This window comes from Tachyglossus aculeatus, chromosome 9 (genome assembly GCF_015852505.1).
Source record: "Tachyglossus aculeatus isolate mTacAcu1 chromosome 9, mTacAcu1.pri, whole genome shotgun sequence".
Taxonomy (NCBI): Eukaryota; Metazoa; Chordata; class Mammalia; order Monotremata; family Tachyglossidae; genus Tachyglossus; species Tachyglossus aculeatus.
The window spans coordinates 59407741-59421968 of NC_052074.1; the positions used below are offsets into that span (position 1 = coordinate 59407741).

Sequence of the window (14228 nt, forward strand, 5' to 3'; positions counted from 1 at the left end):
ACTGTCTAAGTAGGAGGGAGAACAGGATTTCTGCCCTCCAAGGACGATACACAACTTCCTCGTTAAAATTTCTGCAGATTGACGCTCCACTGGACAATTAAGGAAAACAAAACAGCCTAACTTTAGCACTGAAATTTTAAGAAACTGCTCACCATATACTTTGACGAGGACTGAGGCCGATTTCTTGCCAGATTGATTTTCGGCTTCGATCGTGTATTTCCCAGCATCGTACCGATTGACTTTGTCAACGATAAGCAAGGTGTAGCTGTCCGTGGTGTCGATGATGGCCCTACTCGCCAGGTCAACGTCCTTTTTGCTCCATGTGATGATAGGAGGAGGTCTTCCGGAAACGGATACCATCAGGCGGAGAGACACCCCAGCTCTGACTGTGACAGTTTTCTTTAGATCATCAGCCAGCTCAAGATCGGGTATTTCTGGAAAATGAATCGCAAAATTACTTCATTCACCGCACTTTCTTGAGGAAGAGTAAATATCTTTCAATGAATCGGGTGGATTCTCAGGTTACCTAGCCTCTCCACGGGTTCTATTTCGGCCGTCGATTCGCTGTATTCGCTCATTCCGTTCACATTCACGGCAGCCACTCGGAAACGGTATTTCTCGCCTGTCTTGAGGTCAGGCACAGTGAACTCGGCATTCCTTAGAGTTGCATTAGTGTGCACTCTGAACCACTGCTCGGTTCCCTTTTCTTGCATCTCCAGGACATAGCCGATGATATTGGCGCCTCCGTCATACATGGGTTTGGTCCACGCCAAACTAATACTGCGTTTGGTGGTATCCACAACTCTTGGGGCAGATGGTGGCCCGGGAGTATCTTGGGAGGAAATAAGAATGCGTAAGTTATATGCCACGTTGGAGGGTTGGGAAACGCTGCAACTATTTTCACTAGTATTTATTCGAACGTCAAATTTTGAAGAAGATCAATGCAGATGTACTCCAGGAGTTAGCATCATGTGGTTTGTAGATGGAGTTAAATGATTTTTACAAAAAATTATTGACTGACAATAGAATTTTATTAATAGGGCATAGATTATTTTCTTTCCACCCTTCACCAAGCAACAAATCAGTTTTGAACTAGAGTAACAGAAGGCTTTAGTTCTATGAAATAAAATTTTGAGCTAGTGGAAAATAGGATGTTAAAGTGATGTTATTTTTTATCTTTCCAACTTGTACTTCCCAAGTGCTTAGTACAGTGCTCTGCACACAGTAAGGGCTCAATAAATACGATTGAATGAATGAATGAATGAATGAGTGCAGTTGCCATTCAGAGTTCTCTGAAATTTTAGTATTTGTGGCTCTCCTGATGAGCTCATTATCATTATTATCGGGAGGATATATTTTGAGCGCTTATTATGTGGAGTGCCCTGTACTAGGTGCTTGGGAAATCATCAATCGCATTTATTGAGCGCTTATGATAGAAGTCAAAGTTGCTGACCTTGATCATAAGGAACTTACATTCTAATGGGGTGGATGAGTGGGCTGATGACTTTGAAATTCATTCAATTGGTCAACTCATTCAATCATATTCACTGAGCACTTACTGTGTGCAGAGCACTGTACTAAGCGCTTGGAAAGTACTATTCAGCAATAAAAAGAGACGGTCCCTGCCCACACCGGGCTTACATTTGAGAAAATTATTTGCAGTGCATTACTGAATAACCGCTTCATAGCTCATGCCTAAAGAATTCCTGGGACTTACATGATGGTTCCTTGCATAAGATGAAGTTGGAAGATTCACTAGGTTCACTGTTGCCAGCAGCGTTTACAGCTGTGACCCGGAACTGGTAGTTGCTGCCTTCCATTAAGCCCGTCACTTTCAGCCTGGTGTCGTATACAACGTAATCCTTGTTGACGCGGGTCCAGCGCAAGCTCTTCTTTTCGCGTTTGTCTACTAGATAGTTGCTGATCTCATTGCCGCCGTCGGATTCTGGTTTCAGCCACTGAAGGATGACATGCTCTTTGCCAACACCCACTTCTTCTGGCATACCAGGTGGAGATGGAATGGCTGTTGTTTAAGGAAAAAAAAGATATCAGATTTGCCCAATATTTGGCATTTTTAAAAAATGGTATTTAAGTGTTTATTAAGTGCCAGGCACCGTACGTCCGAAGTGATACGGCAGATACAAAGTAATCAGATTGGAAATAGTCCATGTCCCGTATGGGGCTCACAGTCTTAATCCCCATTTTACAGATGAGGGAACTGAGGCACAGAGAAGTGAAGTGACTTGCCCAAGGTCACACAGCAGACAAGTGGTTGAGCCCTTCTTACTGCCAGGTCCATGCTCTACTAGGCCACGCTGCTTCCCATTATTAAATAACTGCACACCTTCAGCCTTCCTCCCCTCCCCAGTGTATGGTACTCAGGATTTTGTAAAAATGCAAATACTCACTGAATGTATTTCGAGCAACAATAGGTTCCGTCTCAACAGGGACCCCCAGGCCATACTTGTTGACTGCCCTCACACGGAATACATATTCATTGTTTTTGATGAGCCTGGTTACGACGTACGAGAGCGTCTGGCATTCAGCCTCAACGATAACCCAGTTGAGCCTGCTAGTTTCACGTCTTTCCACGGTGTAGTGTGTCATTTCCGCCCCTCCGTCCTCCTGAGGCTGGTTCCACGCCAGAGTGCACTTCTCTTCCGTCACTCTGCTCACGGTGAGATTTGTACACGGGCCCGGAGAATCTGAAAAAGGTGCAACGCCATTCGGTGAAAAGACAGTCACTTTCCCGAGCCGGGATAAGAGGTCGATAACTCCACGTAGAGCGGGTTTGACTGATCGGTACCTACCGAGGACTTTGACGATGACGGAGACGGTCTTGGTTCCGCTGGCGTTCTTGACGGTCAAGGTGTATTTTCCGCTGTCACTTCTGTCGCAGAATTTGATCACTGCAGTGGCCCGTTTCCTGGTGTACTGCAAAGAGACCTTCTCACAGAGATCCAGTTCCTTGTCGCCTTTGGTCCAGAAGATTTTGGGTTCGGGTTTGCCGCCCACCGCCGCGTCAAGGACGAGATCAGATCCAGCTCGGATGGTTACGATCTCTCCCTGCAGCCTGGCGTCCAGCTCAGCTTTGGGAGGGGCTGTGAAAGGGTAAGACAGGCAAGTGAATAAATACCCTCGGATGCGAGTCGTAAGCCACAAAACGGTTCCCAGAAGGTGTGGGACTAGTCCTTACAATATTCATCTCTGCAGGTGACAGCCCCAGTGGATTCAGAGCCCTTGCTGATGACCCCGGCTGTGTTCTTGGCCAGCACACGGAATTCGTAAGTATCTCCCTCGCTCAGAGCCGTCACGGTGAAGAAATTTTCCGAAACGATGGTGTAGTTGCATTTCAGCCAGCGACCGTCTCCGGCATCATTGAACGGCTTCCGCTCGACGATGTAACCTACAATTTTGCTGCCGCCGTCGTAAACGGGGGCAGTCCAGCTCAGTGAAACCGTCGATCTCGTGACATCGGTTACTTCCGGCCTTCCAGGGGCATCTGAAAGTGGGGTGAAAATATGGTCAACTTCTCCTCAACTATTCTGGTTAGAAATACACCAAAATCCTACCCGGAGCCATCTTGATACATACCAACTGGATTTTGAGCTACTAAAGGTCTTGAAGCTTCGCTGGCTTTGCTCACTCCAGCTGCATTGAGTGCATACGTTCTGAATTGATATTCCAGACCTTCCACCAAGCCCGTGACTTTGAAGTTGCACTCCAAGCACGGCACTTTGTTTTCCTTCACCCAGAGGATGGTGTTGCGTTCTTTCTTCTCAACCCAGTACCCGATAACCTTGCTGCCACCATCATGATACGGCTCCTCCCAACGGATAGCCATGGCATTGGCGGATACAAAGTAGACTTCAGGCCTGGTGGGCGCACTGGGAGGAACTGTACGGAAACAGAAGGGAAAATGGTTATTTACGGAACCCCCGCGCACGCCATCCCGCAGAGCAGAGACCCGGACAGTTGAGGAAACGCTTATCCCCCCTTACCGAAGGGATGCTCAGCCACTATCGGAGCTGATTCCAGAGGCTTGCTGATTCCAAATCTGTTTTCCGAACAGACGCGGAACGTGTATTCCATGTACTTCGTGAGGTGAGTGACTTTGATCTGGGTGCGTTTGACGCTGGAATTTACCAGCTGCCAAGCTGTCGTGCCCGATTCCCGTTTTTCCACGATGTAATTGGTGATCTCGGTGCCGCCATCATCTACAGGCTCCTGCCAGGTCAAGACACATGACTCAGCAGAGATGGACGAGACTTCGATGGGGCCCGTCACTGGGCCCGGCCTTCCGATGACCACGACGGTCACGCTGAATGTTTTCACCCCTGCGGTGTTCTCGAGTGTCAAGTGATAGTTTCCAGAGTCCCCTCTCATGCTTTCCTTAATGGTCAGTGTCGTTCTCTCCTTGGTGGTGGTTATGCTCATTCGCTCGGTTTCCTTCAGCCTGGTTTCTTCAAGTTTCCACGAAACCTTGGGAGCGGGACGGCCACCGATGGGAATGTCAATGGTGAACGGGCTCCCGGCTTTGCACGTGATGAGCTGATTGGTGATTCCACTGAGATCTGCAGTGGGCTCAATCTGCGGCTCCTTGATTATGACAGAGGTGAAAGCTTCCCTGGGCTCACTGTAGCCAGCGTCGTTCTTGGCCTTCACCCGGAACTCGTATTCCGTGTTCTCTGTGAGACGTTCCACCGTCAGAGTAAGTTGTTTGGTTTGGCCGGCTTCCACCCAAAATTCAGAGCCCTTCTGTCTCATTTCCAGGAGATAGCTGGTGATCCGGCTACCGCCGTCGTGATCGGGTTTAAGCCAAGCTAACACGGCTGAGGATCTGGTGGTGTCGACGACATCCAGCCTCTTAGGCGGAGCAGGTTCTTCCGTGGCCACGATCGGCTCTGGCATTTCGTACGGCTCACCGATGCCGTATTCGTTCACGGCAGAAACCCGGAAGTAGTACGGCGCCCCTTCCGCGAGATCCGTGACCCTTAAGATTTGTCGTGCACACTTTTCGCTGACGATCTGCCAGCTCCTGCGGCTCGCTTCCCGCTTCTCCACGACGTAGTGATGGACCCGGGCTCCTCCGTCGAGGAGAGGAGCATCCCACATTAGTGTGACGGAGCCTCTGGTCACGTCCTTGAAGGTGATGGGTCCCGGAGGGCCTGGGGAGTCTAGAACCTTGACCGCAAAAGTGACCGCTTTGCTGCCATTGTTGTTCTCTACTGAAAAGGTGTATTTGCCAGCATCATTTCTGTTGCAGTTCTCCACCGTGAGGGTGCTGAACGAATCGGTTGTGTGAATGTCAGCTCGGATACTCAGGTTGGAGTCCGGCTTGCTCCATGCTGCGGTTGGAGTAGGTCTTCCTCGGAAGGCAATGAAGAGACGGATACTCGCCCCCGCTCTAACAACGTGCATTTGCTTGAAGTTGGCGTCGATGTCAAGTTCTGGAGCGGACAGCCTGTCCACCGCTTGAATGGTCCCGGAAACTTCGCAGCTCTCTCCTTTGCCAGCGCCGTTGATGGCGCTGACTCGGAATTTGTACTCTTCGCCTGCCTGTAAATCGGTGACCGTGTACCTCGTTTTAACACAAGCCTCTGGGTTGACTTTCTGCCAGTCTCCCAAGTCAGCTTTGCACATTTCAATGATGTAGCCGATTATTTCCATGCCTCCATCGAAAACCGGTTTGCCCCATTCCAAGCTGACGGTCGTCTTCGAGGTGTCCGTCACTTTGACTACAGTAGGAGCACTTGGTGGGTTCACTGGCTCTCTACACTTAATGAGCCTTGAAATACCACTGGTCGGTCCTACGCCTGCAGCATTTTCCGCCATCACGCGGAACTCATATTCGTTGCCTTCCGTGAGACCGGTTACTCTGAATCTTGTTTCGATAATGGACCGTTTGCTGGAGACTTTTACCCATCTCATGCTCTTCTTTTCTCTCCTTTCCAGGATGTATTGTTGAATTTCGTTTCCACCGTCCGATTCTGGCCTGGCCCAGGTGAGTGTGATGCTATCTCCGGTTACGTTGGTAGGTTCTGGGGTGCCAGGGGCATCTGGGACAGCTGTCGGAAAAATAAGAAAACACAAAGCCAATCAGATACGTCTGCCGGAAGAGGGTGGCGATCAACTTATCAGGTAGCTTCGAGTGGAAATGGAAAAACGTACTGTACTGAATCTGGGCGACAACTGGGTCAGAATCCAGTGGCCGTCCAACACCAAACTTATTGGCCGCAGAAATCCGGAACTGGTACTCGTTGCCCTTGATGAGTTTGACTGCTGTGTAACTTTGGGCTTCACAATTGTCTTCAATGAGTGCCCAAGCGAGCCTGCTGGTTTCCCGTTTTTCAATAACATAGTGGGTTACAGGAGCACAGCCATCATTGAGGGGAGCATCCCACCATAAGGTCATCTTTTCTCCAGTAATATTGGTGAATCTTATTGGTCCAACTATTTTTCCCGGTGTATCTGTCAAGGGGAAAAAAAATCCAAAACCTCAGAGTTATCATTTCCTCTGACTCTTCCACTTAGAATAGACATGACAAGTGTGCAACTGTCTCACATGTGAGGATCTTAATAAAAATGAGGTAAAGTACCTTGAACTTTTACAGAGATTTCCGCTTTTGTACTTCCAGACACATTTTTGGCTTCTATTGTGTAAACTCCACGGTGATCACGGGTGGCATCTCTAACGAAGATAGTGCTGGATCCAAGGACATCTGTTATTTCCATATTCATTCTCTTGTCAATCTCTTGTCCATCTCTGAACCAAGTGACTCTGGGCACTGGTCGCCCCTGGACCAAAGCTTTGAGTCGAAGGCTATCCCCAGCCTTAATAATAAGGCCATCAAAGTATTCCGGACCAAATTCCACGGTTGGAGGAACTAGAAAAGAAAGGAGGAGATCAATTTGATATTTAAATTTAGCTCACCGGAGCTGTTTGGTCTTAGCTCTGAAATCTAGAGGAGAACTTGGCGTACACCATGGTATAGAGGAAGAATTCCAATCTAAGAATTTAAAGACTTCATGCACTAGTTTGTATGTTTGATTCTTGGGGCTTTAGTCTCCTTGTTTTGAGAGATGGACTACATCCTAATACTTTTGCAAAAAAGTCAAAGAACTGGAATGAATAACAATAATAATAATAATAATGGCATTTATTAAGTGCTTACTGTGTGCAAAGCACTGTTCTAAGCACTGGGGAGGTTACAAGGTGATCAGGTTGTCCCACAGGGGGCTCACAGTCTTAATCCCCATTTTACAGATGAGGTAACTGAGGCACAGAGAAGTTAAGTGACTTGCCCAAAGTCACACAGTTGACAATTGGCAGAGCTGGGATTTGAACCCACGACCTCTGACTCCAAAGCCCGGGCTCTTTCCACTAAGCCACACTGCTTCTCTGAAGCAGGTCTGATCTGCAGAAAACATATTTCTTAACCTGTACTGTGCGTTTCCATTCCATCCCTTTGTTGGCACAGGGACCAGGAAATTAGGAAGAGCAAGAAGATAGGGACGTGAACTGGATTTAAGTTTAGGCAACTGGAGTGACGGGAGGTGGGGGTTGAAACTTCAGATCTATAACAGTGTGAAAAGGTCGGTCAAATCTATACTCTCATTTCAACAAGTTAACAGAAAAATCTTTGAAATTAAAATGTGGGGAAGCGTCCCCTCTCCACCAATGTGCTGTTTCCGCTGGCATATAGTGGAATGACAGATATAACTTATCATGTTTATCTTGGACTTATCACCTAGTTCCTGTACTCTCCCAAGCGCTTAGTAAACTGATCTGCACGTAGTAAGTGCTCAATAAATACCAGTGATTGGTCCTTGAGAGATAGAAAGAGGACAGATGCTCCCATTCCAGTTTTATTGATAAGGGAATGGAAACTCAGTCAATGAAAGGTATTTATTGAGCACTTGCTATGTGCAGAGCACTGTACTAATCACTTGGGAGAGTACAACAGAATTAGCAGACACATTCCCTGCCCATAATGAACTTACAATCTAGAGGGGACCATTTTTAGGACACACTCAAAAGGGGAAGGTCATTGGCCCTTGGTCATCCAGCATGTTAGGGGTAGAGTGCTTACCATTTTCATCTCTGGTCATGATATAGCCCGAAGACTGGGATGGTGGGCTGATTGTTCCAACGACATTTCTTGCAATGACCCGGAACTCGTACCGGTCACCTGGGCTTAGTCCTGTGACCGTATATTGACATTCACTGACATCTGTAAAGTTGCACCTAAGCCACCTGTCATTTCCTTGCCGCTTCTCAATACTGTAGGCTACAATCTTACTGCCTCCATCACGCAGTGGTGGATTCCATTTAAGTGTGACAGTTTCTCGGGTAACATCAATGTAGTCAGGAGTGCCGGGTGGGTCTAGAGAAATGATAGGAAAATAACATGGAGAATTACTGTCAGAAAACACTATGGTTAAGGAAAATCCACAAGTGATCCAAAAATCTAACTTTCAGCCATTCCACCTCCTCCCCTGTCAACCCTTTACAAAGACAGTCAAAAGATAACACTAATTGATTAATTGGGGGGGGGGGTTCTCTCCTCCTCCTTTCCTAATGAGTCTTTTGAGGGGGGTGGTGATGGTGTGAGTAGTGATGAGGCCAAAAGGCAGGTAGCAGAAGGACTGAGGAAAACAAGGGCACTGGATCATCCAGAAACTGGATCATCAGCAATACCCGCAGAATTACAAGGTGACATCTTGCAATTAAGACCAACTGCTAAATGACATAAATTTCCCATAATAGTGGTCACTCACCTACAGGGGACACGGCCAGAGTAAATTTGCTTGGATCGCTAGGTGGGCTTAGGCCAGCAGAATTTTCAGCACACACCCGGAACTGGTAATCCAGTCCCTCGATGAGTCCAATGATTCTGTATTCTCTTCCAGAGATAGATGATGTATTAACTTTCTGCCACAGGATGCTATTTCTTTCTTTCTTTTCAACATAGAATCCAGTGACTTCCGAACCTCCGTCATAAACAGGAGCGTCCCAAGTGATTGACATGCCATCAGATGTGACATTGTAGACCACGGGCTTTCCGGGAGGCCCGGGAATCCTGAACTGGTGTTTGGCCACAATGTCTTTGGAGACGAGTGGTGGGCTTATTCCATATCTGTTTTCCGCCCTAACCCTGAATTGGTACTCGGTGTCTTTCACGAGATTAGGGACCTTGAAAGTTGTTCTGGTAGCACTAGAACACACCATCTTCCAGTTCGTTTGGGAGGTTTCTCTCTTTTCAATGCTGTAAGAAGTAATTTCTCCTCCTCCGTCATCTTCGGGGACATCCCATGACATGATGGCACTATCAGCCTTGATTTCTTCAAACCGGATGGGTCCTTTGGGTTTGGATGGGGGGCCCAGAGTGATGACTGTAATGGGAAAGCTATTTCTGCTCACTGCATTATCAAGGACGACAGCGTACTTGCCACCGTGCTCCTTTTTCACGTTCTTGATACTCAAAGTTATTTTGTTCTCGGTCTTACTGAAGCGGACCTGTTCGCTCTCTTTCAGAGGTATGCTGTCCTTCAACCAACTGATGGCTGGTTTGGGTTTCCCTTTGTAAGGCAGTTCGAGGTGTACGTTGTGACCAATTCTCACCTTGATCGTGGCTTCGGGGATATCAGAAAGGTCAACGTCTGGTGTTATCAAAAGTTCTTTCACGGTGATGGGTCCAACAGTCACCCCATCGCTCAGTCCCTTCTCATTTTTGGCACACACTCTGAATTCCAAGACGGACTGCTCCTTGAGATTGTCGATTTCTATTTCACATGCTTTGCTTACGCCAGCGTGAGACCAGCTCTGTTCGCCTTTGCCTTTCCTTTCCACGACGTATTCGGTGATACTACTGCCACCGTCAAAATCGGGTTTGGTCCAGTGCAGGGTGACTGAGGTCTTGGTCGAGTCTTTCATCGACAGATCTCTCACTGGGGCCGGGACCTCAGCAGCTTTCACGGGCTCAGTGGTATCACAGGGCTCCCCTATTCCATTTTCGTTTTCTGCGAGAACGCGGAAGAAGTACGGGATCTTCTCCGACAGGTCTGTCACCTTCAAGGACGTGTTGGAGCATTTCGAGGTCACAGAAGACCAGGTTCTCTTGGTGGCGTCTCTCTTTTGGATGATGTAGTTTGTTATGGGAGAGCCACCGTCGATGAGAGGCGGTTCCCAGAGCAGGGTGACGGTGCCTTGGGACACATGCTTGAGCTGCAATTTCTGGCATGCTGCTGGCGTGTCCAGCACTTTGACACTCACAGTCGAAGACTTGGGCTCGCCAACTCCGTTTTCTATCGTCAGAACGTACTTCCCCGTGTCGTGGCGGGTAACTTGAGGGATGGTGAGCAGTGAAGATGAGTCGGTGTTCTGAATGTTGTACCTGGCATCGCTGCTTAGGTTCTTTTCTTCTTTTCTCCATGTGACGGTGGGCGGGGGTCTCCCTTTGAAGGGAATCAACACTTGAACATCCTCTCCTGCTTTCGCGATAACGGAGGTCCTGAGAGCCACGTCCAGGTCGATCTCCGGTTCCGCTGTAGAAACAAAAGAAGACGGATGTGGCGTTATTACCAAAGAAAGGAATCCGGAATGATTCCAACTGCCCGAACAACGTCACCTTAAGACGGCAGGGCGATATCCCTTGCAGGTACGTACCAAGGATATCTTTAGCTTGCACGGGTTCTGTCATTTCAATAGGTTCTCCTTGTCCAGCACAATTTAGAGCAGATACGCGGAAATAGTAGTTGATGCCAGGGTTCAGGTGAGACACCACGTACTCGGTTGTCCTAACTTCGCCCTTGGTGCTGACAACAGTCCATTCCTCATCGATGCCCTCTCTTTGCTCCACCACGTACCCAGTAATGGCACTGCCTCCGTCGTACACTGGCTTAGACCAGCCGAGAGTAATGGAAGATTTAGTGGTATCTACGACCTTGAGTTTTGCGGGTTGCCCTGGTACATCTGCAATGGACAGTTGTAATTAATTACAATTGACCAGCCATCTCCGACACGTAACTCCATTGACATACGTGCAGTTGACTCTACGATTTCTTACCGATCGGATCTGCAGCTTTGTAGAAATCAGATGGTTCAGAAAACGGACCCAATCCAGCTGCGTTGACCGCACACACTCGGTACTGATATTCGCTGTTTTCGGTTAATCCTGACACTTTCTGTCTAGTGTCCCGGATGGTTTCTTTAAGCACCTTGAACCAGGCTAAGCTCTTTTTATCTCGCTTCTCAAGGTAATAGCCATTGATTTCACTGCCTCCGTCTACAACTGGTCTGTTCCAGACGACTGTCATGGAGCTCTTGGTACTCTTGGTGACCTCTGGGACACTAGGTGGCCCAGGAGTAACTGTTAGAAAAAGAAATTGTTGAAGCATCATAGCCAAGAAAAAAAAAATCCACCCAAACCTGCCCCAAGTAGGCTTGTGGCCCTTCGATTAGCCATCTGACTTCTCAACACTGGGTAAACAATTTTGATTTCATTTTTCTTCTGCAGTCCTGTGCCGCCCTATAAAACATCAGGGGCTGCTAATGATAATAATAATTATGGTATTTGTTAAGCACTTACTATGTGCCAGGCACTGTACTAAGCACTGGGGTGGATACGAGCTAATCAATTTGGACACAGTCCGTGTCTCCCATGGGTCTTACAGTCCTAATCCTCATTTTACAGATGAAGTAACTGGGACCCAGAAAAGTTAAATGACTTGCCCAAGGTCACACAGCAGACAAGTGGCAGAACCGGGATTAGAACCCAGCACTCCCAGACCGACCCATGCTCTATTAACTAGGCCATGCTGCTGCTAATGGTTTAGTTCTGATTTGCAAAGCGGTGATCCCTGCAGTTGCACCTTGTCTTCGTTTCTTACCAAAAGCATTTTTAGCCACCACAGGTTCCGATTCCAAGGGTTCCCCATCTCCATACTTGTTCACTCCCCGGACCCGGAAGACGTATTCATTTCCTTTGATGAGTTTTGTAGTAGTGACGATGCAAGCTTCCAAGTTTTCAGACACCATGGACCACACCACACGGCTCGTCTCACGTTTCTCCACAATGTAATGGGTTATTTTTGCCCCGCCATCGTCTGCAGGAGGTCGCCACAGCAGGGTTATCTTTTCGGCAGTGACGGTCTTAAAGTCTATGGGGCCACCCGGTGGGCCGGGCTTGTCTGTTAAGAGACAAAAATGGACATGGAAGAGGTCCAGAAATCAACTCATCGGTCCTTTTCAACAGTATGCCAGTTAAGAAGCCACGGTCATCAAAGTTCACTACATACCTAGGATCTGCACTCTGATGCTAGCCGAGGCTGAACCCAAGGCATTCCTTAATTTTAACTCATAGGTTCCGCTATTAAGACGGTTGGCATCTTTGATGAGGATGGATGCAAGGTCCGTTGAATTTTCGATAGACACCAGTGCATTGGTTTGAAGCTCTTTGTCGTCCTTGTACCATTCAATTGTCGGCTCCGGCTTGCCAGAGATACCGGCTCTAAGTTTCACTGCTGTGCCGGCTCTGTACTTGACCACCTCCGTGTATTCTAGTGGCAAGTCGATTTGGGGAGCGCCTGAGGGAAACGAAATGAATGAGGAAATGTTGGAAATCAATTAGAATGGGAAAATGACCTCGGCAATTCCGGTGACGAGTCAGTATACTTTTCTTAGCATTCAGGGGATTTGACACTAAACTCGAACACACCGAGTTACGGCGTTATCAATAATAATCGTATTTGTGGCATTTGTTAAGTGCTTACTATGCACCAAGCACTGTACTAGGTGCTGGGGTAAGAATGAGATAATATGATAAGGGAACAGTCCCTGTCCCGGTGATGACGATGATGGTATTTGTTAAGCGCTTACTATGTGCTACGCACTGTCCTGAATGGGGCTCCCACTCTTTCATCCTTTTAAAAAACTCCAACAATACCCATATCAAAAGACTAGTTTGTACAGGGCAATTTCAGTGAAAAGAAAGCCGACTTCAGGTCCTGAAAGTATTCGGAGTGTTTTTAAATGATGAAATGCTTGCTTACCGTAAGTATCAACGCACGTGACAGGGCCTACGACCTCAGATGGATTGCTAGTAGAACCAACAGCATTCTTGGCAAAAACCCGGAACTCATACTGGGAACTCTGAGTCAAGCCCACTACAGTGAACTGCGTCTCAATGACATTGGTGAAGCTGGCCTTGGTCCACCGGCCGTCTGGTAAGTCCCGTCTCTCGACAATGTAGCCTGTTATCTTGCTACCGCCATCAAAAGCTGGCTTCTGCCACGAAAGGCTAACAAAGTTCTTGGAGATATCTCTGATGCGAACGTTTCTTGGAGGTTCTGGGGTAACAAGGAAAAGAACGTCATTCTGCAATGCCCAGTGGCTGACACGGGTTTCTATTTCTAGACGGAGCCCACTCCACCAATCAGATTCTTGGCCCACTATACATACCACAGGCATCGATTGCAAGAACAGGTTCTGAAGGATGGCTAGGTTTTCCAACGCCAGCAGCGTTTTCGGCATACACCCTAAATTCATAAATGAGTCCGGCGCTGATGGTGGTGACTTTGAAGTGAGTTGTGCGAATAATCATTTTATTAGCCTTCTGCCATAAAATGCTGTTCCTGTCCTTCATTTCCAAATGGTATCCGATGACCGCGTTGCCTCCATTAGAAACCGGTTCATGCCAACCGACTGTGATGCTCTCTTGCGTGACGTTAGTGACCCACGGCGTAGATGGAGGTCCAGGTGTGGCTGCGCATTGAGAGAGAGAGAGAGAGAGAGATTCCAAAGTTTAGTTCACAGGCCTTTACGAAAGTCATATTCCTAACTGTGGGCCTCTGTACAAAGCTGATGGATATATTGATTAATAATGATAATAATAATAATGATGATGATGGTATTTGTTAAGCACTTACTATGTGCCAAGCACTGTTCTAAGCACTGGGGTAGATACAAGGTAATCAGGTTGTCCCACGTGGGGCTCACAGTCTTAATAATAATAATAATGGCATTTATTAAGCGCTTACTATGTGCAAAGCACTGTTCTAAGTGCTGGGGAGGTTACAAGGTGATCAGGTTGTCCCACGGGGGGCTCACAGTCTTAATCCCCATTTTACAGATGCAGGAACTGAGGCCCAGAGAAGTGAAGTGACTTGCCCAAAGTCACACAGCTGACAATTGGCGGAGCCGGCATTTGAACCCATGACCTCTGACT

General features: G+C 47.7%; 1 protein-coding gene across 1 annotated transcript in view; it reads right to left on the bottom strand.

Annotated features, from left to right (window-relative positions):
- TTN (titin) overlaps positions 1–14228 on the bottom strand; it is a 326517-nt gene that overhangs the window by 18670 nt on the left and 293619 nt on the right. Inside the window, exons 158-175 of the mRNA XM_038751738.1 lie at positions 13463–13765; positions 13054–13350; positions 12301–12588; positions 11893–12192; positions 11070–11372; positions 10670–10975; positions 8782–10548; positions 8094–8387; positions 6600–6887; positions 6172–6471; positions 4002–6068; positions 3595–3897; positions 3197–3502; positions 2811–3101; positions 2409–2705; positions 1718–2023; positions 527–832; positions 153–434 (exon numbers count right to left, since the gene is read on the bottom strand). Of these exons, the coding sequence (XP_038607666.1) occupies positions 153–434; positions 527–832; positions 1718–2023; positions 2409–2705; positions 2811–3101; positions 3197–3502; positions 3595–3897; positions 4002–6068; positions 6172–6471; positions 6600–6887; positions 8094–8387; positions 8782–10548; positions 10670–10975; positions 11070–11372; positions 11893–12192; positions 12301–12588; positions 13054–13350; positions 13463–13765 (8604 nt within the window). The remainder of the gene's footprint in view (positions 1–152; positions 435–526; positions 833–1717; positions 2024–2408; positions 2706–2810; positions 3102–3196; positions 3503–3594; positions 3898–4001; positions 6069–6171; positions 6472–6599; positions 6888–8093; positions 8388–8781; positions 10549–10669; positions 10976–11069; positions 11373–11892; positions 12193–12300; positions 12589–13053; positions 13351–13462; positions 13766–14228) is intronic.